We start from the raw sequence: 26,740 nt of genomic DNA on the forward strand, positions 1-26,740 counted from the left end.
AGGAGGGCCACATAATAAAACAGTGGCACTCGTATTTCTCCCATGATAGTTTCCCGGAAGTAAGTCAGCTACCTTCAAGTCTTCAGTATTGCGAAATTCTGTTAAACACTTGTTTGTATTACATTGTTGAGAAATCTGCAAGTGTTATTTACGTCTTCTTCAAGTCACTGAAGCAGAAGATTCCTCGTGCAAAGTGCAAGGTTACAAGTGTTGACGATACGTATAAAAATGGGTCGTGTCTCTACCCAGGGCACACAATCCACCATGGCTTCACACAGCGCCCTGTTCGCCGTAGCAGTCGTCGTCCTCCTGCAGGTAAGATATAGTGAAGCTAACTCACATACTCAGCTTTAGCTCTGCACGATGTATTCGTCAATTCACTCCAATAAACTACTTAACACCATTATAAAATCATATTAAAATAATTCGTAACATTATTAAAATTATGGCTAATTTAAAACCTACAATTTTTAATACACTTACAGTAAAATGCCTATTCTAAAGCTTATCGCTTAAAATATTATATCTAATTAACAATAAATCCAAAAGTTGCCATTAAATACTGAATTAAATTCATTTCTTGGAAAGCCACTAACATTTCATTACAAACGTATTATTCTTGATAATAATAACAACAACACATTAACCAACACAATAAATTAGCTGTTTTTCATTCGGGAAAAATATAATCTCTATTCCAATTGTAATAAACCCTGATACACAAGGTACAATACTAATCTACTTTTTAAAACCTATTTTCATTTTCATTTTTTTCAATTATCTCTCACGATACTAATCAACTATAAATAAATGTATTCTATTCCTATAATAAAACCAAAAATATTTAAAGTTATTTCAAATAACAACACCCTGTTTTACAATAAACTTAAATTTGTACTTCCAAAATAATTCGAATCGCACGAGCATCCTCTCAGTGTAAATGAGATGCTTCATTTTAAGCTTTATTTTGCATTCTAGATACACTTCGCAGTACGTCTACTATGTTACGACTTATCTCACCTTAATAATGAGAGCGACGGACGATGTGTGCATGTTTTAGAGCTAAAATCATATCACCAAAATATAACAATATTACTTTCACATCCGCCTTCAAATGCACCTTTTTCAATGCAATATCAATTTAAATTCTTATATTGTAATAAATTCTAGTATGAAATTAAGAACATTATTATTCTCAAAAAATAATCTTACGACGGCGGTATACAAGCTGAAAACAAAACCAAGTCGAATATAACGTGTACTATCGATTACAAGACACAGATTCCTCTTAAAAGACTAAAACACCGCCAAATCCCCTTGAGGGATGCCAGTTCAGTCTGTAAAACACATGTCGAGCTGGTAACTTCGATCACCGAGTGTTTGTACTCTCTAAACTGAATACTCGTCTAGTCTTCCACGTCGTTATGCCTAGTTCTAAATGCGATATCTCTAGCCGTCTCTTTTCAATTTCGACTCAGTTAATTTATGAATGTTTGGTTCTTCAGTCTGCAGAAACTAATTTTGAAGAAATAAACGTATAAACTACCTGAAAAAGAAAACATAATGGTAACAAAATTCTATCTGAAAAGAAACAACTTTCTATCTTCATCAGTTTACCCTCCAGGGTTGGTTTCTCCTCGGACTCAGCGAGGGATCTCACCTCTACCATCTCAAGGGCAGTGACACCTGGAGCGTGAGACTTAGGGTCGGGGTGTTACAACTGGGCAGGAGGACCAGTACCTCGCCCAGGCGGCCTCACCTGCTATGATGAACAGGGGCCTTGTGGGGGATGATAAGTATCGAAGGGATATGTACGGAAGAGGGAAGGAAGCGGCCGTGGCCTTAAGTTTAGTACCATTCCAGCATTTGCCTGGAGGAGAAGTGGGAAACCACGGAAAAATACTTCCAGGATGGCTGAGGCGGGAATCGAACCCACCTATACTCAGTTGACCTCCCGAGGCTGAGTGGACCCCATTCCAGCCCTCGTACCAGTTTAAAAATTTCGTGGCAGAGGCGGGAATCGAACCCGGGCCTCCAGGGGTGGCAGCTAATCACACTAACCATTACACCACAGAGGCGGACAAAGAAACCAACTTAAATACTTAAAACAGAACGACATATCGTTCTTGAAAGATCATCATCAGATTCTATCAAATCACACTTTGGTCCAAAAGGTTCCGGGTTCGATTGTCGGCTAGGTCAAGGAATTTAAATTTCATTGGTTAATTCCTCCGACGCGATGGTGGTGGTAGTGATGGTGATTATTGCTTTGATGAAGATGATGATGATGATGATGATGATGATGATGATATTGACTTTACGTCCCACTAACTACTTTTACGGATTTCGGAGACGCCGAGGTGCCGGAACTTAGTCCCGCAGGAGTTCTTTTACGTGCCAATAAATTTACCGACACGAGGCTGGCGTATTTGAGCCCAAGTTATTTAGCGCAAACATATCTACGAAATATCACTGTAATATTTGTCCCAAATGGAACATGATAATTGCCTTTACACAAATGAAGTGAAAAATCTGCGGTCAATTAAGAAATACCGTCGTTACTAGAGAAATACGTATACGTAGGGGCTGTATGCGGGACTCCCTTATGTTGTATTCCGCTGCTCGGGCCGTCTTTTGTTTCTTTCTTGAGGTCCAGGGCTAGCACCAACAAATGGGAGTGCTATGTCTGTGAATTCTCATTATCTTTGTTCCACCGCCATCTTAATCTCTATATTCTGCCTGCTCTGTGCCGCGAGAATTGCGTTTACAGCGACATTGCAGATGGCAGCACTTACCGCACCCAGAGTACATGTTGGTTAAATGAGAGTTGGTCCGTAGCACCAATATAAAATGAAAAATAATCCTTAATATGTTACTAATTGAGAAGATAATGCACATACAGAAACTAACATTTCACATTTGAGCTTGGCTTAAGATATAGAAACGTAAAATATATACAATATTACCAGTTACAGTAGATATATTAGGATCATCCCCTGCTACATGGTACATACAAAATTTCATAATTTTCTCGACACGAATAACGGAGCACCTTTTCAGTCCTTTCCTTACTGTTATTTCCCAGAAGTGGACGCGAAAATAATTCTACCACTATTTCGCTGACCCTTTGTTCATGACCAGATTTCAGGATACGTTTTATAGCACGTAATGCAGTGCGTGCGTTCGTCGTGTCATTACATCCACCACCCAATCTCACTTAACTAAATAGAGCTTCTATTGCTTCTCCAGAAAATCATCTAATGGGAAAATAAAATAACCGATTTTGTAACAGACAAGACACACATTCCACTATAGATTTCACAGTTAGCGAGACAGCATCTGCCGTCTCATCAGTCAGATACTTCATTTTTTCACGTTTTGATTCCAACCGAATTATTTTAACGTACTCAATCAAATCATCATTCAACCATTGTAAGTATTTTATCTGCTGTTGAATAGAAATGCACACAATTTAGATTGTTTTGCCGAAAGGCATTACAGTAATCATTTCTGAACCAAAAGGGATAGGTCGGAGACTTCTAAGCCTTTAACGAGGAAGTAGGCAGCAGGACTAGAGAACTTCTTTGAAAGTCGGATTACAAGAAAACACAACCGTTTATTCGCGAGAGCAGGAGATTTTACAATATCTGTGCTGCATACACCTTGAACAATGACCACGCAAACGAACTTGTCACTGGTTCGGTCGTAGAGGAGCCGTACCTAATCAGCCATTTAATCGGCGATTACTGTTACACTCCTCTCTGTTGGTCTGAGAGTTTTACATTCAACTCTAAGTCTTTCCTCCACTAATTGGGAAATCCCGACAAACACTATCAACATTTTCCATTTAAGGCTACCTGTCCAGAGTACTTTGTGACGGAGCTGACACTAGACCAGTCCTCCTTCCATATTCGTAACCGTTTGGGATACTATTCCCCACACCACATGGTACCGCGTGAGTGGTCTGACTGCCCGGAGTTTGTCTTGCGAAAATTATGGATTTGATTTTTAAAAACCGGCCTTTTCCCTTTATATTTGCCTGCTTCCTTTACTTTATTCAGACGATCAATTTCTGGGTTGTCTTCGAATTGTCTCTGTGGTATTTTAACTTCATTATGGTTAGTCATTAGCTGTTATCGCAGCCTCAGAATTCTTGATCGGAGCCCGTAATGTCTGATTCCTCGCTGGAATATTGACTTGGATTGATGCATCGTTGTTCAAATGAATTTCGTACTCGTCATCCAATGCATTTCCTGGGGGTTGAAGAGCTTGTTTCATCATATATTTCTTCCGAAGAAATATTGTCGCTGTCTGGTCTTTCGTGGAGCAATTTTTCTGGTTTGAAGATAATGGGGATAATTTTAAGACCGTCTAGACACGCTCTCTGGCTTCAATATATTTTTCTTTTAGTTTTATCTTTTATTTCCACCTCTAAAGTTCAGGCTACAAACACGAGAATAATCGGTTGGAATCCATTCATTACCCTTGGTTGATCCTTACCTTGATATAGCGTTAAGCCAATTTTCCCAAAGTTCTTTACTTGGGGGATAACAGGAATCCTCACACCTGAAGAATTTGGATTTCCTGCTTTGATATACAGAGAGGAACACAACAATTAATTATTTTACAACCAGAGACACACACATAAATGCTCGATGAAAACGCACTGGAACACAATAACGTGGGTACGGAGATAAGTTGGGTGCGTTAGCTGGCGCCCCTAGCGGAGGTTCGTGACACTAAGAGCTCACGCTGAGAAGCATGTTAACCGCATGGCATAGAGCAGGCAGTATATAGGATTGAGACGGCGGTGCTTTGTTCATATGACTAGCGCGGCCAGTTCAAACAGCAAAATAGCATGATCCCTGGACCAGTAAATATATTACTTTTTTGTTGAAAGGAAAATAGCACGATCCCTGGACCAATAAATATATCATTATTTAATGAATGAGTTAGGGCACAAAACGAATGAGCAACATGAAGAAAACGACACCTAATTAATTCAAACAACTTCAGTGAACAAAGACATCACACACGAAAGTGTTAGACAAACAAAACACATACGAATGCGCTGCGAAGTAGCAGAAAAAATAGTTGTAAAGGTAGTAAAGTATGTATCCATATTATTCTCTGGAAGTAAAATATTTCGTACTATTTCTTAATTTACCGCAGATTTTAGACTTCATTTGTGTAAATATTATGTTCCATTTGGGACAAATATTGCAGTGACATTTCGTAGATGTAGATATGTTTGCGCTCCGTAACCTGAGCACCTTCAAATACCACCGGATTGAGCCAGGATCGAACCTGCCAAGTTGGGGTCAGATGGCCAGCGCCTCAACCGTCTGGGCCATTCAGCCCAGCGATTATTGTTTTAAGAGGAAGTACAACTAGGCAACCATCCTCTATTAACACTAAGATACTTTGAAGAATGAAGATATCGCCCAGGGAAAGACTAGGGCCATGAAGGGCGTGAAAATGAAAGACTCCCTAGGCCTCAAGTGCTCTAATACCGTGGAGGTCGGGAAAGAAGAGTTGACCAAGGGAGGTCGGATAGGATAGATGAAAGTGAGGAGTCTGACATAAGTGGAAGCAATGCCAGAACTCCGCTAAGGGCCTCGTGGTCGCCAATCCATGCTCCCAAGTTCAGAGCCCCTGGGGTCCCTTTTAGTCACCTCTTCCGATAGGCAGAGGATACCGGAGGTGTTATTCTACCTCTCCCACCCACAGAGGGTGTCCTCCGGCTCGGGGCTTGGATGTCTGTGCCATCTCCAAACATTACAATTCATCGTAGGTACGGCCCCATCCTCATAGACGCGCAAGTCGTTCGTACGGCGTCAACTCGAAAGATCTGAACTAGGCCTCTCCGGAGGCCTCACGCCGTTGTTATTCTTTCAATTTCATGACTTCACAGGGCACTTTAGACAGTCCATTATCCAAGTCTCTTCGAAGGGACTGTTCGGGCTTTGAGGTTCTCCCAATACTTTTTCACTCGTGCCCTTTCTGGTGTTGAATATATTCGTGTTGTGAATTTCTTTCTTGTGAGTGTGAAGCGGATGTCTGTGTCCTGGATTTTTTGTTTAATTTTGTCTTATCTCTGGTGTCTTCTGGTGTAAGGCCAATTTCCTTCAGATGTCTCATTTTTCTGATCCATTTGCATCCAGCTGTATTGTTTGAGTCGAGATTATACTGTACCAGTAGTTTCAGCAGTCTCGAACAAGGCTTTCTCATTATGTGTCCAAAGAATTATTAATGTTTCTATTATTCAAAATACTCGTATTTTATGCATATATGTACTTTATTATTATCTCTTTAATGTAACGTTTCTCGCTAATGACATGATAAACAAAATAAAGTAAATATATTCTTCTTCTTTCTTCGTTATGCCCATTCATAGAGCGCGTTTGAACGTGTTAGTTGGTTTGATGGTTTGTGCCTTCTTATCCTCCCAAAATCTTTTCATGAATGCAGTGTTGCATCTTGCGTTCTGTCGACCACTTCCTACCAGTTGTCTTTTTTGGTTTCTCCCTAAATTTATGATTGGCTACTTTTATTCTAAAAGCTCCACGATTTTCCATATTTATTATTATTATTATTATTATTATTATTATTATTATTATTATTATTATTATTATCTAGATTCTATTTTAATTAAGTTGTTTCATTTTCAGATATCATTCTGTTACCATATGTTTTCTTATTTACTCAAAATTAGTTTCGGCAGACTGAACATAGTGATGGGATAATCGAATAACTTTCATCCGATTATTTAGATAATCGTCTGACTCGTTGGCTGAATGGTCAGCGTACTGGCCTTCGGTTCAGAGGTTATCGGGTTCGATTCCCGGCCGGGTCGGGGATTTTAACCTTCACTGGTTAATTCCAATCCCTCGGGGGCTGGATGTTTGTGCTGTCCCCAACATCCCTGCAACTCACACATAACACTATCCTCCCCCACATGGCAGATGCTAGAAATAGCCACACGAAATTATATTATATTTAAGAAGGTAAGGGTGTATTCTGCCCGAAGGCAGGTCCGAACCTCCGCAGAGGTGTGCCTGAGTCGGAGTTTACGTACGGTAGAGTGGCCCGTTCCTTTCCGCTCCTCCATTCCCTTACTCCCCCCGACCAACATCGCGTGGCAACTCATCCAAATCCCGACCACGCCCAATGTTGCTTAACTTCGGAGCTCTCATGGGATCCAGTGTTTCAACACGGCTGTTGGCATATTATATTTAGATAATGAAATAAATCATAGAATAAAATAATCGAATGAGTTTCAAATATCCTTCAGTTGTATAGCATAGAATATTTGGATGCATTATGAATCAATTTTTCGGGTCGGATGGAAATCGATTGAAAAAAAGCGAATATACGCCTTTTTCCAAACGTATCTCCAAATGTTGAAACTAAATGAGTGAATTAAATGCCTTAATAACATCACTTATCATTCGATTATTTCGAAAGCATTCACTATTCAACTGCCTCAATGATTCGAATGAATAATCGAAAAATAATCGAATGGCAAGTACAATCGAATAATCGAATAAAATTAAATAATCGAATAGGCAATTATTTTATATTCGATTATCCCATCACTAACTGAAGAACCTAACAGTTATAAATTAACTGAGTAGAAACTGAAAAGAAATGGCTTCAGATATTACAAACAGTTAGATGTGATCAAAGATGCTATATTATTATTATTATTATTATTATTACTGAATATCCAAAGCAGTTTGGAACCCTATTTTACATAGTATACTAGGATTATAGTTAAAATACATTTTCAGTTTTACAATGAAAATGAATTAATGTGTCTAATCGGGAGAAAATAAAGTGGATGAAGTTAATAAAATATTTGTAACAGCAAGGCTTCTTACACAAACGATACAGGGGTTTTGATAATGCAATGTTGCAATAATTCAAATGAGAGTTCAAGTCATGCCTTCTTCTTCCAAATGCAGCACATTCAAACAGTAGGTGGTCCACTGTTTGTGAGGATCCGCAAAGATACACGTAGCCATCAGGACGATCGATTCCAAATCGATGAAAATAATAACCAAATTTGCCATGACCAGTCAAAATTGAGTAATTTCAAACACGTTACTTTCCAGGCGGTTGAATACCTCAGGGAAGAATATTTCTCTGGGCCTCTAGTGGAAGAAGTCCAAATGTTGTTCCATTGATGGATTACGTGCTTCTTTATGATTTTTTTAGCGTAGCTAGGTGACGTTTTGTCGTAAGTAGAGATGGGCACTATCGACTGATAACTATCGAACTAGTCGATAGTTTAAACTATCGTAACAGTCGACTACTTTAAAAAACAAGTCGACTGAATTCAGTCGCATTCCCGCCACGCATCGCTCCACGCTTCACTGTCCAGTCAGCACAAAACAAGTCGACTGAATTCAGTCGCATTCCCGCCACGCATCTCTCCACGTTTCACTGTCCAGTCAGCACAAAACAAGTCGACTGAATTCAGTCGCACTCAAGTCACAGCGACATGGAAGCGAATGGAACTATCGGTTTATGGTCACTTCGGATATGTAATATATAATTATGTTAACTTCATATGTACGTACGATATATGGCGTTTTTCTCTTGTCGTTTATATGCTCTTTATTTCGTTGCATATTTGTTTATGTTAATTACGTTAAGCCCTATTCATACATAAGGTATAACGATAGCGTATCGCTATGGTATAACTATAATAATAATAATAATAATAATAATAATAATAATCTGAATAACTATAATAATAATCTAGAAAATACGGTAGTATTGTGTTTGGCTGTTCTCATCTACAGTATATCTTGATTGTGTACTACAGCAACGCGTTTAACATATTATTATTGTTAACATTGTTCGGGAATAGAGGCTCATTGTCGTCTTTCTACGTTTCACTGTCCATTTAGCACCAAGAAAGGCCATTCGTATGATGTTGGTTCGTATTAAGGGCATCTCTCTATTAGCCCCGTGTATGAACGAGTGCGTAAATCGGATTTTAATGCGTGTCTACACAAATGATTTCTAATTATTGATAAATTGCGTTAAAATGAGCCGAATTCGTAAAAGTACGACTCTCCACATTTGATACGGAGAGTTTCGACTGGAAACATTCGAATGTTTTTCATGGACTGACTAGTTGCGTTATATGAATACTTTCATTCGACTGTTCAGTCTTCTCGACAGGAAGTAATGAATACTTCTGTTCGACTGAAAACATTCGACTATTTAGTCGATGGTTCGAAGGGACTATCGCCCGACTAGTCGATAGCGGTTTTCAGTCGATAGTGCCCATCTCTAGTCGTAAGAAATTTCCAAATTAGATGTAGCCGCTGCTTTTGCCAGACGATCAGTTTTCTCGTTTCCGGATATTCCACAATGACCGTGAATCCAGTCAAAGCAGATGTGCGGACTTTGTTGAGCTGTGGTTCTAATAGCTACAGCTATTGGATTCAGATTATATTTATTATTTATCGCATTCAACGCAGCTTGCGAATCACTTAATAACCGAGATTTCTTATTGTTAGATTTGTACCATTCGATCGCAGATTTGATCGCCCACAGTTCAGCCTGTAAAATATTTTATCATTATAAGCAGGGCTAGGATTTGGATGACATGTCATCTTTTAATACTGGTTCACAACAGATATTGCTAACTTGCAGGGGCGAATGCTGGTCATGAAAGTCAGGCTTGCTCTTCCATTCGTGAAAGTTGGTGGCGTGGACATGCATAGTTCTGAATGAATAAAATGTATAAACCCAATAATCGCTAAATCACATGAACATTTTAATCATCGGTTACATGAACATGCATTCAAACTGGTTACGTCACACCTTCAAGAATGGCCAAAAGAACAACAATCAGACACATTTTATAATTATTAACAAATCATGACAAGCCAGTGATTATATAATTTAAACAAGTAAACGTCAAACTATGTGCACATAAAAATTGCAACTATTTATTAGATCTTCCTACTTGAAAACAAACTCTACTCTGCGGCTTCTCTTTACAAAACCATCAATAATTTCATCATAGAAAGAGGACTGTAATCTAATTTTTGCAAGCAATCCTTTTTCAATCGACAACGTAGCTAATGATGATAGCCTCTCCTGACCTTGAGTCGATCTGCAATATGTATTAATGCGTCTCAGTGTTGAAAAAGAACGTTCTGCAGAGGATGTAGTAGCAGGAATTGTTGCTACAAGTTTGATGAGCTAGAAAATTTCTGGCATACCCATGTACAATTTATTAGTATGCATAAACTGCATTAAGTCTGAAACACTTTTCTCTTTAAAATCAGAAGATGATTACATCACACTTAATTCGGTTTTTAAGCGAACAATGTCGAAAAATGACCCATAGGTCTTTTCTAGGGCAGTAACATCACTGTCTGGAAACCTATTTCTGTGCTTCTCAAACAAATCACAATCCAACAGCGAGAAGAACACAAATTTCTTTATGCATTTTAAACGCTCTCCTATTTGGACAAGTACATTGTCAATTTCATTGAATAGACGTTTGTTTTTTTATTTTTCTGGTTCATCACTAATTCTTCGATTTTCAGAGCACGGCTGTCCTCCATAAACATCAATTTCAGTATCATGTCCATACAAACTATCAAAATCTTCATCTCTCATAGACTGGATATTTAAAAAGATCCACAGTACTGAATATCCCGACTTTTTGTTTGTAAAATATTGAACACAGTAGCGGAGAATGAAAAAATCTTGGAGAACACTGCCAGCAGAAATCTAGTGTTGAACTTAAGTAAGAAGAACAAAAATCCTTATACTTTCAATGTAGTGTCTTCATCCCAGTTGTCTGAAGTGTTCTGTACATGTTGAAAGAATTTCACCAGCGTATCATAATATTCCTTCACAGTATTAATAAGACGTGAAGCAAAATATAATCTCGTTGGTGCTACTGTTGGCAACTTCTTCTGAACAAAATCTCGAAGAGCAGCTGTTCTCTTGGTAGACTTTGAAAAAAAAAAAAGCAGCAAGTCCTGACATTGTTTGGAAGAAAATTGTACATTCTTTGATTTTTGAAGCAGACTGCTGTAGTGTTAAATTCAATAGGTGGCTATAACAATGCACAAATGTCGCATATAGATATTGGTCTTGAAGTAGTTTATTAAGCCCATTCACATGACCGGCTAAGACAGCAGCACCGTCATATGTTTGAGCCACAATCTTTTCCTCACAACTGAACTCTTTCAAAATAGCACGAACATGATTTAAGAGGACTCCAGCAGTGCGATCTTTACTAACGTCAGCAAAACCAAGAAATCTCTCTTGAATTTCACCACTTTCATCTACAAAACGGAGTAAGGTAGAGAGTTGTGACTTATCAATAATATCGGACGTTTCGTCCAACATTATTGCCACAAAAGTTGCTTGTTTGAGCTCCTCCTTTATTCTTCTCACGATTACTGAACTTATTTCTGCTATTAAATCATTTTGGATTGCAGACGACGTCCCTCTAAAAATGGTTGAGTCTTTCAGATGAGCTGCCAGAAGAGGATCATATTAACTTATAATTTGTAGAAGTTCGATGTAATTCCCTCTGTTTACGGAAGTTGCAGACTCGTCATGTCCGCGAAATGGTAGTTCCTGTTTTGCTAAAAAAAAAACCACTGCATCGATCAGTCGTTTAAGTATGTCACGATTTTTCTTTACCTTTTCATTATGAAGTTGGTCACTGATGCGTTTCTGTTCATCCAGCTGGTGGTCGATCCTTGTACGCCCAAAGCTATTTAACTGCAAGAAACACTTCATATGGTTTGCAGATTTCTCATGTCTTGTAATGGACAGTGTCAGGGTGTTCAAATTGTCAAAGCCACTTTTACACCATACACCGTTATCAGCAGAAAATAGTAAACACGGCCAGCAAAACAGTCTATTCAGTTTCTTGGACCCTGTCAACCAGGGCGTATTATTATATTGAGATACAGAGAACGAACGTACATATTCTCTATTTTTCTCCCTGCGCTGTGTCTTTAAATCTTGGATAGTCCTCCGAGAAAATGGATTTGATAACAAGCTGTCAATAATGCACGGTTCGGAACCCATTGCAGCACGCCAAATCATTCGGAATAGATGATCAGGAACTTACAGTACACTACTCACTGACACAACACACTAGCTCTGTAGCTCTCAGACCAGAGCTTCCATCTACACATTACAAACGTAACAGCTTGCAACCGGCCTTGGAGAGAAGAAATCTGCGCGCGCATACATTTCTCGCTGTGTCGACAGCCCCGCTGAAGCTCTTAAGACACGAGCAAGCCTCGCTGGACTCGCCAAGATATATGCAACATGCGATTTGTATAATGCAGATCTATTACAGATACGGTACATATTGTAATTTTTTAACTCGCCTGCTTTAGAAATATATTGCGCTTGCGCAGCAAGCGTAGCATGCTCGGAGAAATCGCCCCTGCTAACTTGTACAGAAATCATGATGATAGTCCCCACATTGTATAAATGCTAATTTACTAGGTCATTTTTGTCACTTTGTATTTTTAGGTCATTTTCTAAAATTAAATGGTCATTTTATGGGATATATTAGAATATTTTATACTCTTTGAGTAATTTCCTTACAAGTTTGAGGAGTTTGAAGCATTTAAGGGTCTGAAATTGAATATTATCACAACTTGAAGTAAAGAAGAATACGGAGACTTGAGAATCTTCACAACGCTTTGTCAGTCTAGGGACTAAAGAAACTTTGTTCACCACTTACTTCTTGGAAATGTTGGAGAAGTCTTACCTCGGGAACAGTCGATATTTTCTTCTGAAGACGCGGGAGCAAATTTCTCTGCGAAACGTAAAGAATTTCACGTTGTTTTCTTGACACTGGAAAATTCCAAAAGCGTAATTATAATGTCTAATAAGTTGATTGTTAAATTTCATTTACATTTTGTGTGTTTTTTAACGTTTTCGGATAATTTTGCTGGATTTCTGCCGTCATTTTATAAATCATTTCTTAAAGATATTTAGGTCATCAAAATCCTGGACCTGACTACATAAGCTTTACCAAATTTCTGACATAGAAATGTGATAGTGTAATATAGGCCTTACTGTAGTGGATGATAGCGTTGTGAGTTTCAGGGATGTTTGGGACAGCACAAACAGTCGGTCCCTAAGTGAAGGAAATGAATCATTTTAAGATTAAAATCCCCGACCCAGCCGGGAATCAAACTCGGTGCCCTCTGTACCAAAGGCCATGACGGTGAGTGTTCAGCCAAGGGGCTGGACGTTGGCTCTCATACTTATGCATCCACCAATAATGGCAGTACTGGAGTCACAAAGATGAATCTTGCTTCTCTGAGATAGGAAGTGCGACAAGAACAGGCGATTTAAGCAAACACAGACCGTTTATTGATGGGGTAATCAAGTGTGACCATACTGTCCTCCAAAACTCAACCCCATTCACTATTTTCTATTTTTCTTTACAGGTACAGACTGTCTTTCCCTTCTTCAGCACTACATTTGGTATCGGTCGAGCTGGCACTGGTGGTACATCACGTAGTGGAACTAGTACAAGTGGTCTATTGGGTGGTGGTGGTGGTGGTGGTGGAGCAGCTGGTTCTGGGACAACTGGTACTAGTGGTCTATTACGTGTGGGTAATCTATTTGGTTTCGGTCGAACTGGTACTGATGGTACAGCTGGTATAAGTGGTGTATTTGGTAGTGGAGGATCTGGTTCTGGGGCAGCTGGCAGCAGTGGATCTGGTGCGGGCGGTGCAACTGGTTATGGTGATACAGCAGGTAACAGTGGATCTGGTGCGCTCGGTGCAACTGGTTATGGTGATTCAGCTGGTAACAGTGGATCTGGTGCGGGCGGTGCAACTGGTTATGGTGATTCAGCTGGTAACAGTGGATCTGGTGCGGGCGGTGCAACTGGTTATGGCGGTTCAGCTGGTAACAGTGGATCTGGTGCGGGCGGTGCAACTGGTTATGGTGGTTCAGCTGGTAACAGTGGATCTGGTGCGGGCGGTGCAACTGGTTATGGTGGTTCAGCTGGTAACAGTGGATCTGGTGCGGGCGGTGCAACTGGTTATGGTGGTGCAGTTGGTTCTGGGGGAACTGGTTATGGTGATGCATCCAGTTATGTTGGTGCAGGCAGTATCGAAGCAACTGGGAACGGCTGGTCTGGTGCCAGTGGTACAACTGGTTCTCACGGAATAAATATAGGTGACGCTGCAGGCATTTGGGTCAATGCCGTGAATGAAATCATGAAACAAATGATAGACGGAGCCAACAAAGTGCGCAGTGGCGTGAAAACCATGGTAGAAGGTGGCATCCACGCAGCTGAGCAACAAATACAAAATTTCATGGATGGTATATCAGCCAAGATGAACGAGATTGCGCAGCACAACGAGGAGGCAGCAGAGAACCACAACAGCAACTCGCACAACGAAGGGGCAGCAGAGAACCACAGCAGCAACTCGCACAACGAAGGGGCAGTAGAGAACCACAGTAGCAACTCGCACAACGAAGGGGCAGCAGAGAACCACAACAGCAACTCGCACAACGAAGGGGCAGCAGAGAACCACAGCAGCAACTCGCACAACGAAGGGGCAGCAGAGAACCACAGCAGCAACTCGCACCACGAGGGGGCAGCAGAAAACCACAGCAGCAACTCGCACAACGAGGGGGCAGCAGAGAACCACAGCAGCAACTCGCATAACGAAGGGGCAGAAGAGAACCACAGCAGCAACTCGCACAACGAGGGTGCAGCTGAGAACCACAGCAGCAACTCGCACAACGAGGGTGCAGCAGAGAACCACAGCAGCAACTCGGAAGGCTGTAAGAAGCAAGGGAACGAGAAGCTGACGAACTATGTAGCCACCTTAAGGAGCGGGATTTCTGAATGCGGAAAAGTGCAGGTAAATAGTTAGCGTTAGAGGGTAGATTAATCCATATATGCATCATTTACTCTGTAATCTTTCTCATATTTGGCACTAGCATGTACCCGCGGCTTCGCCCGCGTTTATTAATTCAACCGTTAGATGTTTTTAAACTACTTACTTTAAAGCAAAATAGAAAGTACAGTATATATATTTATTAACACACATAGTTTTTATATAAATTGCATGAAATACATTATTTTTTACAATTACAATTTGCTTTACGTCGCACCAACACAGATAGGTCGTTTTATGGCGATGATGGGATAGGGAAGGGTTAGGAGCGGGAAGGAAGCGGCCGTGGCCTTAATTATAGTACAGCCCCGTGTGAAAATGGGAAACCAAGGAAAATAATACTCAGGGCTGCCGATAGTGGGGTTCGAACCCATTATTTTTTTTTTAACATTGCTACTTTCTATAGTTAATATACCGGTATAATATAAAAGAACATCTATAATAATAAAAGGAAGTGTGTATTTGTGTGTGCGCGCGCCATGCCCAGCGAAATCTACGGCACGCAGACATCTAACGTGTGTTGGGATATTACAGAAATCACCTAAGAACACGTCTTTGTTAAAATTTCATTTCTCTGCGTGCCGTAGATTTGGCTGGGCATCGCACACAGACAAACACTTCCGGATATTACGGACTGAATGTGGCTCTTCGTGTCTGGGAACAAAAATGGCTTCCTACGCCATGGACTTAAAATGGCTCCTTGACTTGTATTACCTATTTTATGTACAGTACTTTGGCTAGCGACAGTGAATCTATACATTTAATCCTGGTGACAGTGGTGGTAGTGATTGTTGTTCTAAAAGGAAGTACAACTGAGCAACCATCCTCTATATAACACTCTTCTTCTTCTTTTCCTGCCGCTTTTTCCCACACCTGTGGGGTCGCGGGTGCGAACTGCGTCGCACATGTGGATCTGGCCCCGTTTCTACGGCCGGATGCCCTTCCTGACGCCAACCCTCTATGGAGGGATGTAAGCACTATTGCGTGTTGCTGTGGTGGTTGGTAGTGCAGTATGTTGTCTGAATATGATGAGGAGAGTGTTGGGACGGACATATACACCCAGTCCCCGAGCCAGAAGAATTAATCAGAAGCGATTAAAATCCCCGACCCGGCCGGGAATCGAACCCGGGACCCTCTGAACCGAAGGCCAGTACGCTGACCATTCAGCCAACGAGTTGGACCATCCTCTATATAACACTAATCAGAGAAAAAAAAACTGGAAGGGATCCGACACTTCGAAACATGAAGGTATCGGTCAAAGAAAGACAAGAGCCACGAAGGGCGTGAAAATGCAACTCCCTAGGCCTCGGGAACTTTATAACGTTGAGGTCTGAAAAGAACAAGAGTTGGCCGAGGGAGGTCGGATAGGATAAACGAAAGTGAAGAGCCTGGCAAAAGTAAAGGCACGCAATGCCACCACTCAGCTAAGGGTCCCGTGGTCTCCAACCCACGCCCCTGGGGCCCCTTTTAGTCGCCCCTTACGACAGACAGGGATAATGACTTTTGAGCGCCTCATCCGAGATAAAAACGAAGGATGAGACACAAATTGCAAGTGTACAGACAAAATTGTAATTTGGTTTATATAGATTATGTTTGTATAGTAACATTTTAATTGCTGTTTTCAGTTGCGGAAAATGGAGGCGATGACACAGAAATTCATGGAGAAGGTCGATGCCGCGCTAAGCATCCTATACTTCTACGGCAACGGCACGAAGGAGTGTACCGTGAAACATTTTCTATTGGCTGAACCGTGTTATGTGCAAGTGAAGACAACTGCTACTATGAGGGAAGGGCAACTGGCTGCCGAGACCGCGGGCATGGGAGCGATGGCGCTCGCACAAATGGCCCAAATGAAAATAGAGATGGGTGCCTGTGTTGCTGGGCAAATAGCTGGAATGGCGTCAAGAGGCCAACAGCTCATAAGTGACTTCAACCAGTGCTACAGCGGGACATATAACACACATTAAAGCTGACTTTTGACACTGTATACTCTATAACTATATGAAATATTCAACAATGCCATAACTTCTCCAATTTATCCAAATGAATACAAAATAAAGTTCTTTAGGAAAGACGTGTGTATCTCTTTAAGGTAACCCTACAAGAATAAGTGTGGTGGCGTAAAGTCAGGCAATCTGGGAGCCCATCATATCTGTGAAATTATTGGATCATCACTGTTGTTGTTTGAGTTATCAGTCCATAGACTGGTTTGATGCAGCTTTCCATGCCACCCTATCCTGTGCTAACCTTTTCATTTCTACGTAATTGTTGCATCCTACATCTGCTCTAATCTGCTTGTCATATTCATACCTTGGTCTACCCCTACCGTTCTTACCGCGTACACTTCCTTCAAAAACCAACTGCAAGGGTCCCGTGTGTCTTAAGATGTGTCCTACCATTCTATCTCTTCTTCTTGTCAAATTTACCCAAATCGATCTCCTCTCACCAATTCGATTATCTCTTCATTCTTAATTCGATCTATCCATTTCACCTCAGCATTCTTCTGTAACACCACAATTCGAAGGCTTCTATTCTCTTCCTTTCTGAGCTAGTTATCGTCCATGTTTCACTTCCATACAATGCCACGCTCCATATGAAACTCTTCAAAGACGTTTTTCTAATTCCTATATCAATGTTCGAAGTGAGCAAATTTCTTTTCTTAAGAAAGGCCTTCTTTGCTTGTGCTAGTCTGCATTTTATGTCCTCCTTGCTTCTCCCATCCTTAGTTATTTACTACCCAAGTAACAATATTCATCTACTTCCTAATTTAATATTTCGTGCATCACCTGACTTCGTTCTACTGCACTCTATTACTTTTGTTTTGGACTTTATTTTCATCCTTACCCAAGATTCTCTCCATAGCATTCAGCAATTTCTCCAGATCTTCTGCAGTCTCAGATAAAATAATAATATCACCAGCAAATCACAGGGTTTTGATTTTCTCTCTTTGAATTGTGATCCCCTTCCCAAATTCCACTTTGATTTCCTTTATTGCCTGTTCTATGTAAACATTGAAAACGAGAGGGGACAAACTGCGGCCTTGCCTCACTCCTTTCAGGATTGTTGCCTCTTTTTCAAAGCCCTCGATTCTTATCACTGCAGACTGACTTTTATACTGATTGTAGATAACTCTCCTTTCTCGGTTGTTGATCCCGATCACTTTCAGAATCTCAAATAGTTTGGTCCAATCAGCATTATCGAATGCCTTTTCAAGATCTACGAACGCCATGTATGTGGGCTTGTCCTTATTAACTTGATCCTCTAAGATCAAACGTAAAGTCAGGATTGCTTCACGTGTTTCTACATTTCTTCTGAAGCCAAACTGATCTTCTCCCAACTCAGTTTCAACTTGTCTTTCCATTCTTCCGTAAATGAAAACCTACAATCTGTTTTCCAGTCATTGACCGGGCCAGGGATGTAATGAATGAAGCATGTAGAGGCTATTAGTACGATGGGGTCACCAATCCCGAAGTGATTTATTAATGGCTGATAGATGCTATGAAAATTAGAATGGAGAGTGTTGCTGGAATGAAAGATGACAGAGAAAACCGGATTACCCGGAGAAAAACCCGTCCCGCCTCCGCTTTGTCCACCACAAATCTCACATCTCACATGGAGACACCGGGATTTGAACCACGGTACCCAGCAGTGAGAGGCCGACGAGCTGCCGTCTGAGCCACGGAGGTTACTCTTCTGTAAATAATACGTGTTAAAATTTTGCAGGCGTGAGATATTAAACTAATGGTGGGGTAGTATTCACACTTGTCAGCACCGGCTTTCTTAGGAATAGGTATAACATCATTCTTCCGAAAATCGGATGGCACTTCTCCTGTCTCATACATCTTACACACTAAATGGAAGAACCTCGCCATGCTGGTTTCTCTTAAGGCACTCAGTAATTCAGAGGGAATGTCATCAATACAGGTACCTTGTTCCTATTTCGGTTTCTCAAAGCTCTGTCAAATTTTTACCTCAAAATTGGGTCTCCCATTTCATCAGCATCAACAGGCTCTTCTTGTTCCAGAACCATATCATCTACGTTATTTCTTCTTCTTCTTCTTCTTCTTCTTCGTTTTGCCTCATGACTGAGGCGTCGTGACTATCATAACATTCAGCCCTCTAGCCGATGAACCATACTCCGCCATTCTTCCCTATCTAAAGCTTTCAATGTGGTTACTCTGAGAGAACACTGTAGGGGAGCGTTCACCATGTCAATCCATCGCGTTGGTATTCGTCCTCGTTGTCTGGTTCCCTGGACTTTGCCCTCAACAATCAGCTTTTGTAGACTACCATCTCGGCGCATTATATGTCCAAAGTAGCGTACAATTCGTTGAGAGATCTTACACGATAGACGAACTTTTACCCTGATACAACTGTTGGATATATTCCTGCTATCTTTCTGACTTGTCTTCTTTCCCTAGAAGTGGTTTTCCATCTGAGCTCTTAATAATAATAATGGCATGTGGCCTCCGGAGAGGCCTGGTGCGGGTCTTTTCCTAGAGCTCTTAATATTCATACACCTAGTTTTCCCTTCTCCAAACGTTTCCTTGATTTTCCTCTATGCAGCATCTACCTTTCCTAGGACCATACAACCTTCAACATTCTTGCACTGCTTCTTCAGCCAGTCTTCCTTTTTGCCCTCTTCATTTCTCGCATTGTACTTTCGTCGTTCATCAATCAGGTCTAGTATCTCCTGAGTTATCAATTGATTTTTAGGCGATCGTTCCTTTCTTTCTATCATTTCTTCGGCAGCCCTGGAGACCTCATTCTTCACGACTGTCCATTCTTCTTCTATTGTGTTTCCTTCAGCCTTTTTATTTAGTCCTTGTGCAACATGTTCCTTGAAACAGTCCCTCACACTCTTTTCTTTCAACTTGTCTAGATCCCACCTCTTTGTACTTCTTCTTCCTTCCATTTCTTCAAACTTCATGTGGCATTTCATGACCAACAAGTTGTGGTCTGAGTCCACGTCTGTTCCTGGGAAAGTTTTGCAATCCAACACCTGGTTTCTGAATCTCTACCTAATCATAATGAAGTCTATTTGATACCTTCCAGTACCTCCAGGTCTTGTCCACGTATACAGCAGTCTTTTGTGGTGTTTGAACCAAGTATTAGCAAGGACTAAATTACAATCGGTGCAGAATTCAACGGGACGACTTCCTCTTTCATTCCTTTATCCCAATCCAAATTCTCCTACTATATTACTTTCTCTTCCTTCGCCTACCACTGCATTCCAGTCTCTCATCACAATTAGATTCTCGACACCTTTTACTTACTATATTAAATCTTGCATCTCTTCATATATTCTTTCGATTTCTTCATCATTGTCTGAACTAGTAGCATATAGACCTACACTATTATTGTGGGCATTGGTTTGGTGTCTACCTTGACAACAATAATCCTTTCACTATGCTGGCCGTAGTAGCTTACCCACTGCCCTATTTTCTTATTCATTATTAAACCAACTTCTGCATTTCCCCTGTTGTAGTCGCCTGACCAAAAATCCTGCTCTTCCTGCCAACGTACTTCACTTAAACCAACTACATCTAACTTCAGTCTATCCATCTTCATTTTCAGATTCTCTAACCTACCACAAGGAAGCCATCATCAGTACATAATTCATACAGAGACAACTGTACATCCTCGGGAATTAGTTACGGCTGTAGTTTTCCGTTGCTTTCAGCCATGTAGCAGTATCAACACAGCTAAGTCATGCTGAGTATTATTACAAGGCCATATCAGTTAATCATCTAGACTACCGCCCTTGTAACTTCCGAAAGGCTGCTACCCCCCTACCCCACCCCTTTTCGATGAACCATTCGTTAAGTCTGGTATCTCGACAGATACCCATCCGATATGGTTGCACTTGCGGCTCGGCTATCTGCTTCATTGGGACACGCAAGCCTCCCCCCCCGCGCCAAGGTCACGTGGTTCACAGGGGAGGGGGTCATCACTATCAGTTCAAAATTCTTCCTGATATGATCCCAGATTCTCGTCAACGAGATACTGGGAGAGCCAGCTAAAAGGTTCATCTCAGCTCATCAACTGTTAAAGATACTGGAAAATCAGTTTTCGCTATCAGTGTAGTACTTTTCTGGGGTAGCTGCCTCTGTGGATCCGTGGTAGAGTGTCGGCCTCCCGATCCCAAGATAGCGGGTTCAAACCCGGCAGAGGTGGTCGGATTTTTGAAGGGCGGAAAAAAGTCCATTCGATACTCCATGTCGTACGATGTCGGCATGTAAAAGATCTCTGGTGATACATTTGGTATTTACCCGACAAAATTCATTAAATCTCAGCCATAGACGCCCAAGACAGATCCGGTTTACTCTGTCTGCCATATAGTGGGCCTAGAGTGAAACGGAACGTCGAAATTGACGAGCAGACAGCCAGATGGCGTCAAATCGAAATGTCTGCACACGGTAGCTGAGGCCATACGATTATTATTATTATTATTATTATTATTATTATTATTATTATTTTCTGGGGTGTCAATATTTGCCGAGAAAATGGTTCTAATGTGTTTTGTTCTTTTCACAGTTTTCTATTCCTATCATTAGTTACAGTACACATTTATGGGTGTAGTTAACTTCAAAATCTGGCAAGAACGTCCTCAGAACATGTAATGTTTTCAAAAGTCCTTCGATCACCAGCCATGGACGGTCCTATTCGAATGGATCACTAATAAGGCGGCTAAAACACGCGCTAGGCATAAAGCATGAACTATTAACACGCGGATATCCTTAATAATAATAATAATTATAATAATAATTATAATAATAATTATTATTACTTTTAAGGTTTTCGGAGACGCCGAGGTGCCGGAATTTAGTCCCGCAGGAGTTCTTTTACGTGCCAGTAAATCGACCGACACGAAGCTGACGTAGTTGAGGACCTTCAAATACCACCGGACTGAGCCAGGATCGAATCTGCCAAGCTGGGGTCAGAAGGCCAGCGCGTCAACCGTCTGAAAAACTCAGCCCGGCATGCATATCCTTAATCTTCTTGTGACAGCGACAGTATGTATTCGTTCCACTGCGCCAGTAAATCCATTGTTATAACAGTTACAGACCTCTTTTTAATTTGTTTTACAAGCTTCTTTACGTCGCACCGACACAAGTAGGCCTTACGGCGACGATAGGAATGGGAAGGAAGCTGTCGTAGCCTTAATGAAAGTGCAGCCCCACCATTTGCCTGGTATGAATATGGGAAACCACAGAAAACCATCGTCACGGCTGCCGACAGTGGGGCTCGAACCAATTATCTTCCGAATACTAGATACTGGCCGCAGTTAAGCGACTACAGATCTCTTCATATGGTTATGAGTATACTTAGGAATTTTAATGGAGAAAATCAAGACTATCAAGAAAATGGACAGCAGACCAAATGCCCTGGTATTTGCTGATGATGTGCTATTATGGGGAGAAACAGAAGCTGAAGTATACGAATAACTGAGTAGAAAAATATATTTAATAAACTTGAGATGAATATAAGTAAAACAAAGAGAAATGACCATCAATAGGAAAGGAACAGACTCAAACGTCTTTTTGGAACGACTAAAATTACAATAATTTTCTCACTTTACGTACCGTACCTCGGAAGCACAATCTCCAAAGACAACACTGTCAAGCAGGAAATTCTCAGCAGGACACAGAAAGTATCAAACTTTAACAACCAGGTCAGAAATTTACTCTGGGACTGCAAAATGCCACAGAAAGCAAAAACAGCCCTGAACCACACCTACTTCATACCGATTCTGACATATGGTTTAGAGGCATGTACTCTACAGCAGAATTCAGGCAACAGAAATTAAATTCATTGAAACTACTGGAAGGGTAAAATCAGAAATGCCACATACGGTTGATACAATCGGTCGTCTTGATGACGGAATTTGAAAATATCTAAAATCATTTCTAAATTCTGACACGTCACATCTGAACTCTTAGCACAGATCTGACAATATTACTTTGTGAATTTGCTGTGTAGGTCACTACGTCTGGGAAACCTTCCAAATACACAAGCTGGGTCTCGATCTTTGCTTCTTAGTAAGGGAGGTACAAGGTAGTATTTTTAACAGGATAAGGAGATCACTGCATTAAGCACTTCTGTACGGCTTCGAGGTTCGCTAGCACAATACAGACTGACGTTAACCGTAAAAAGATAGCCACAGTTGAAGAGAAAAAAAATGTATCCCATGAGATGAAAGGCAAAATTATAATCGTCATTCTAACCGTAATATTAGAATACGTCTGCTGAATACATAGGCTAGTTCTATTCGTACTCATTTGATGATGATGATGATGATGCTTGTTGTTTTAAGGGGCCTAACATCGAAGATCATCGGCCCCGCGTACTCATTTTCCTCGGAAAGTGTGAGAGTACTGCTTAAAGATACTCTAAATTAATTTCAAGAGTAAATAAAGTAACTTAGTACATTATGTAATTATTTATACAAAATTTATATTATATAAAGCCATTTCAACAAGCCCCATAGGAAAGGAAACTCTTATGACAAATGGTTTGTTAACTCCAAGAACGATCTGCAAGAAATGAACATCATGGATCAAGTCATTCACAACAGAACCACTTTCAGGAACAAGATGCACACATTTGAGGGGTTCCTTGAGCCAGAAACAGCGACCAGAAGAAACAACATTGGACGGCTGAAAAGAAAGAAGTTGCTGTAAGCAAGAGAATGAAGAAGTACTGGCCCAAAGAAAAGTAAAATCATGAAGAGATAGTTACGTAATCCATAAACCAAACCAAACCCCATGGAGCAACAGCCCTGAAGGGCCATGGCCTACCAAGCGACCGCTGCTCAGCTCGAAGGCCTGCAGATTATGAGATGTCGTGTGTCGGATCCTCTCGGCCGTTATTCTAGACCGAGGCCGCCATCTCACCGTCAGATATCGCCTCAACTGTAATCACGTAGGCCGAGTGGACCTCGAATCAGCCCTCAGATGCAGGTAAAAATCCCTGACCTGGCCGGCAATCGAACCTGGGGCCTCCGGGTAAGAGCCAGGCACGCTACCCCTACACCGCGGGGCCGGCTAATTTCTTTATGGAGCATTTTGAGGAGAAGGCTACTGTTTCGGCGCCCGTCAAACCTATATGGTGGAGGTATGTTGATGATACATTTTTGGTCTGGACAGAAGGTCCTAAGAAACTTCTTCTATTTCTAAACCATCTAAATCACCAACATCCTTCAATTAAATTTACTATGGAGGAGTCGGACGGATGCCTTCCTTTCTTGGATGTTTTAGTAAGAAAGAAACCGGACGGCTCCTTCGGACATACCGTCTATCGTAAGCCTACCCACACAAATCGGTATCTTCATGCAGAGTCTCACCACCATCCAGCACAAAAACAAGGCATTCTCACGACACTCACCAAGAGGGCGAGACGAATTTCTGAACCATCAAATATCCAGATGGAGATGGGCACACTTAAAGTTACGTTCAAGGGTAATGGTTACAGCGATTTGCAGATTCATAGAGCCCTGCATCCCAGAGAAACGACCAAGCAAAGCTTACAGAAAGAAGTGAAGGGAACTGCCTACCTGACTTACATTCACAACACCACAGATCGAATTGCCAAGGTGCTCCGCAAACACAATATAAAACCCGTGTTTGGCACCGTCACTAAAATTGCTTACAGTCTAGGTAAATCCACGGACAAATTGTCCCCACTTTTACATCCTGGGGTATACGAAATTCCCTTTACTTGCAGTAAGATATACTGTACATTGGGCGGAACATGCCGGTCCATTGGTACTCGTATCAAGGAACATAAGCGTAATATTCGTATCAACCAGCCAGACAAATCAGCAATAGCTGAGCACGATCTAACGTCGGGTCATGATGTCATGTTCCAAGATGCTCGAGCTCTTACCCACACTAGACACTACAGGTCCAGGATTATACGGGAAGCTGTGGAAATACGTAGAAATCCTAACAATTTCAACAGGGACACTGGCTATCAATTAAGTAATACCTGGTTGCCAGCTATTAAGGATTTACGTAGGTAGTTCCCTTCCCTGTCCCTTCACTATTGTTTTTTCTGTGTTTTCCAAATTCGTACGTTCCTCATAGCCAGAAGTTTCATTCCAGGCTTGTGTCAATGTCATAGCTTCATATGTGCGTACACCTGTTATGTGACCTTCGCAGACTGGTTCTGATGGTTCATCAGCTTCCGCTTCGAACGCTAGCGCTGTACCGCGTCCGGGGAGCCATCTGGTGACGAACGAATGTACCATTTCCATTTCTATTACAACGTCTAAATTCAAAGCTCATTGTTTAAGAAGTCTTTCTCGTGGACAGTCGAGATTTTCTTCTGACGACACAGAGAAAAGTTCTCTGCGAAACGTAATTTCACCTTGTTTTCTTGACACGGCATAAGCACAAAAGGCTATATCATATCTACTATAAGTACGGGCCGTGAAAGCATCAATGGCAACATAATTGTAGGTCGTTTCATCGAAGATACGCCTGCCATGTTTGCGTACTTTAACCGTCCATTATGTGGTGACGAAAACTTACGAACATGGTGAAAAAGTAAGCAATTTTCCCTGGGTTTAAAAATTAAACCAAAGTAGATTAGATAAAATGCAACTGAACCAACTTCGATAGGTCTGCCAAGTTTGAATAATGTAACTGTGAAAAATGTACAATATCAATGTTTGGTGATAGCTATATATATGTAGTAAGTTTCTAAATATATAATATCTATGAGAGAATTGCTTACTCTCACAGTAGATACTGAAAATTACCTTCTGCCTGTAGACTCATCCATACCCGTTGTTGCATGGAATTAGCTGCAGTGACTCTGGGTGAATATTGTTGATTTAGGTGGAAATATTCTCCTTCACCTCGTCAACTGTTCATGGCCGATTATAATAAACTCGATCTTTAAGGTAACCCCACAAGAAAACATCTGGTGTCGTGAGATATGGCGATCTGGGAGGCCATAACGTCTGTGAATTCTTCCGTCATCACATAAACTTTCGATTAGGGTGAGAGGCTCACTTGACGAGCGGTGTAGGAACGGCATGTCTCCTTATACAAACGACGTGAGGAGATTAGTCTACATACGGCCAGACTACTTCCGCCGCGTTTTGCAAACGAGATGTGCGATGTTTGCCAGTATGGCTAGCCAAAGAACCTATTGTTTCCAACTTAGTAAGGAAGGCCTGGATTGTATCTCTCTTCGGAATGCCCTTCGTGTAGCAATGATGGAGTTTGATATCGAAACAGAGGCATACCTGCCAACTTTACAAAACCAAAAATCAGACGATTTTGATATGAAATTCAGCAAAAATCAGGAGGTACAATTAGTCAAAACTGCTTATTCTAGATGTCTTGCGCAATACAGGAGTACTATGGCATATAATACTTATCTTAAAACCCGACTGTTGCCATACGAGGCTACAAGGCTAAAAATTACATATCTCTATTCCCTCACAGGAAGTATGTGAGCGACATGATCGGTCTCTGATAAACCTTCCGAAAATACTATGAACTCATGCTCCATACGTGTGAATCAGTCATGTACTTATGTACCATTACTTACCAAATGCATAAATTAATATGTAGCATCACGCGCCCGCGCGATTATGTTAAGCGCAATGCTATTTTTATCAAATAATAAAATTAAAATTCGCCAGAATTGTCTCCAAATGGCTTCTAAAATCTGTAAAAAAAAAAAAAAAAAAAAAAAAAAAAGGGTCACTAGTCGCTATTTTTGAAATTCTGTCACTAAATTACTAAAAAAGATTCAAAATCTAGCGATTAGTCTCTAGAATCGAC

At 41.0% G+C, this 26,740-nt stretch overlaps 1 protein-coding gene across 1 annotated transcript; it reads left to right on the forward strand.

Moving 5' to 3' along the window:
• The first annotated feature begins 228 nt into the window (after positions 1 to 228).
• On the forward strand, positions 229 to 17,011 carry LOC136886821 (uncharacterized transmembrane protein DDB_G0289901-like). The gene is made up of 3 exons (XM_068230950.1): positions 229 to 315; positions 13,470 to 14,903; positions 16,565 to 17,011. The coding sequence occupies exons 1-3, from the start codon at positions 229 to 231 to the stop codon at positions 16,904 to 16,906; spliced, it is 1,863 nt and encodes a 620-aa protein (XP_068087051.1). The 3' UTR covers positions 16,907 to 17,011.
• Positions 17,012 to 26,740: the final 9,729 nt, after the last annotated feature.

This window comes from Anabrus simplex, chromosome X, assembly GCF_040414725.1.
Source record: "Anabrus simplex isolate iqAnaSimp1 chromosome X, ASM4041472v1, whole genome shotgun sequence".
Lineage (NCBI taxonomy): Eukaryota > Metazoa > Arthropoda > Insecta > Orthoptera > Tettigoniidae > Anabrus > Anabrus simplex.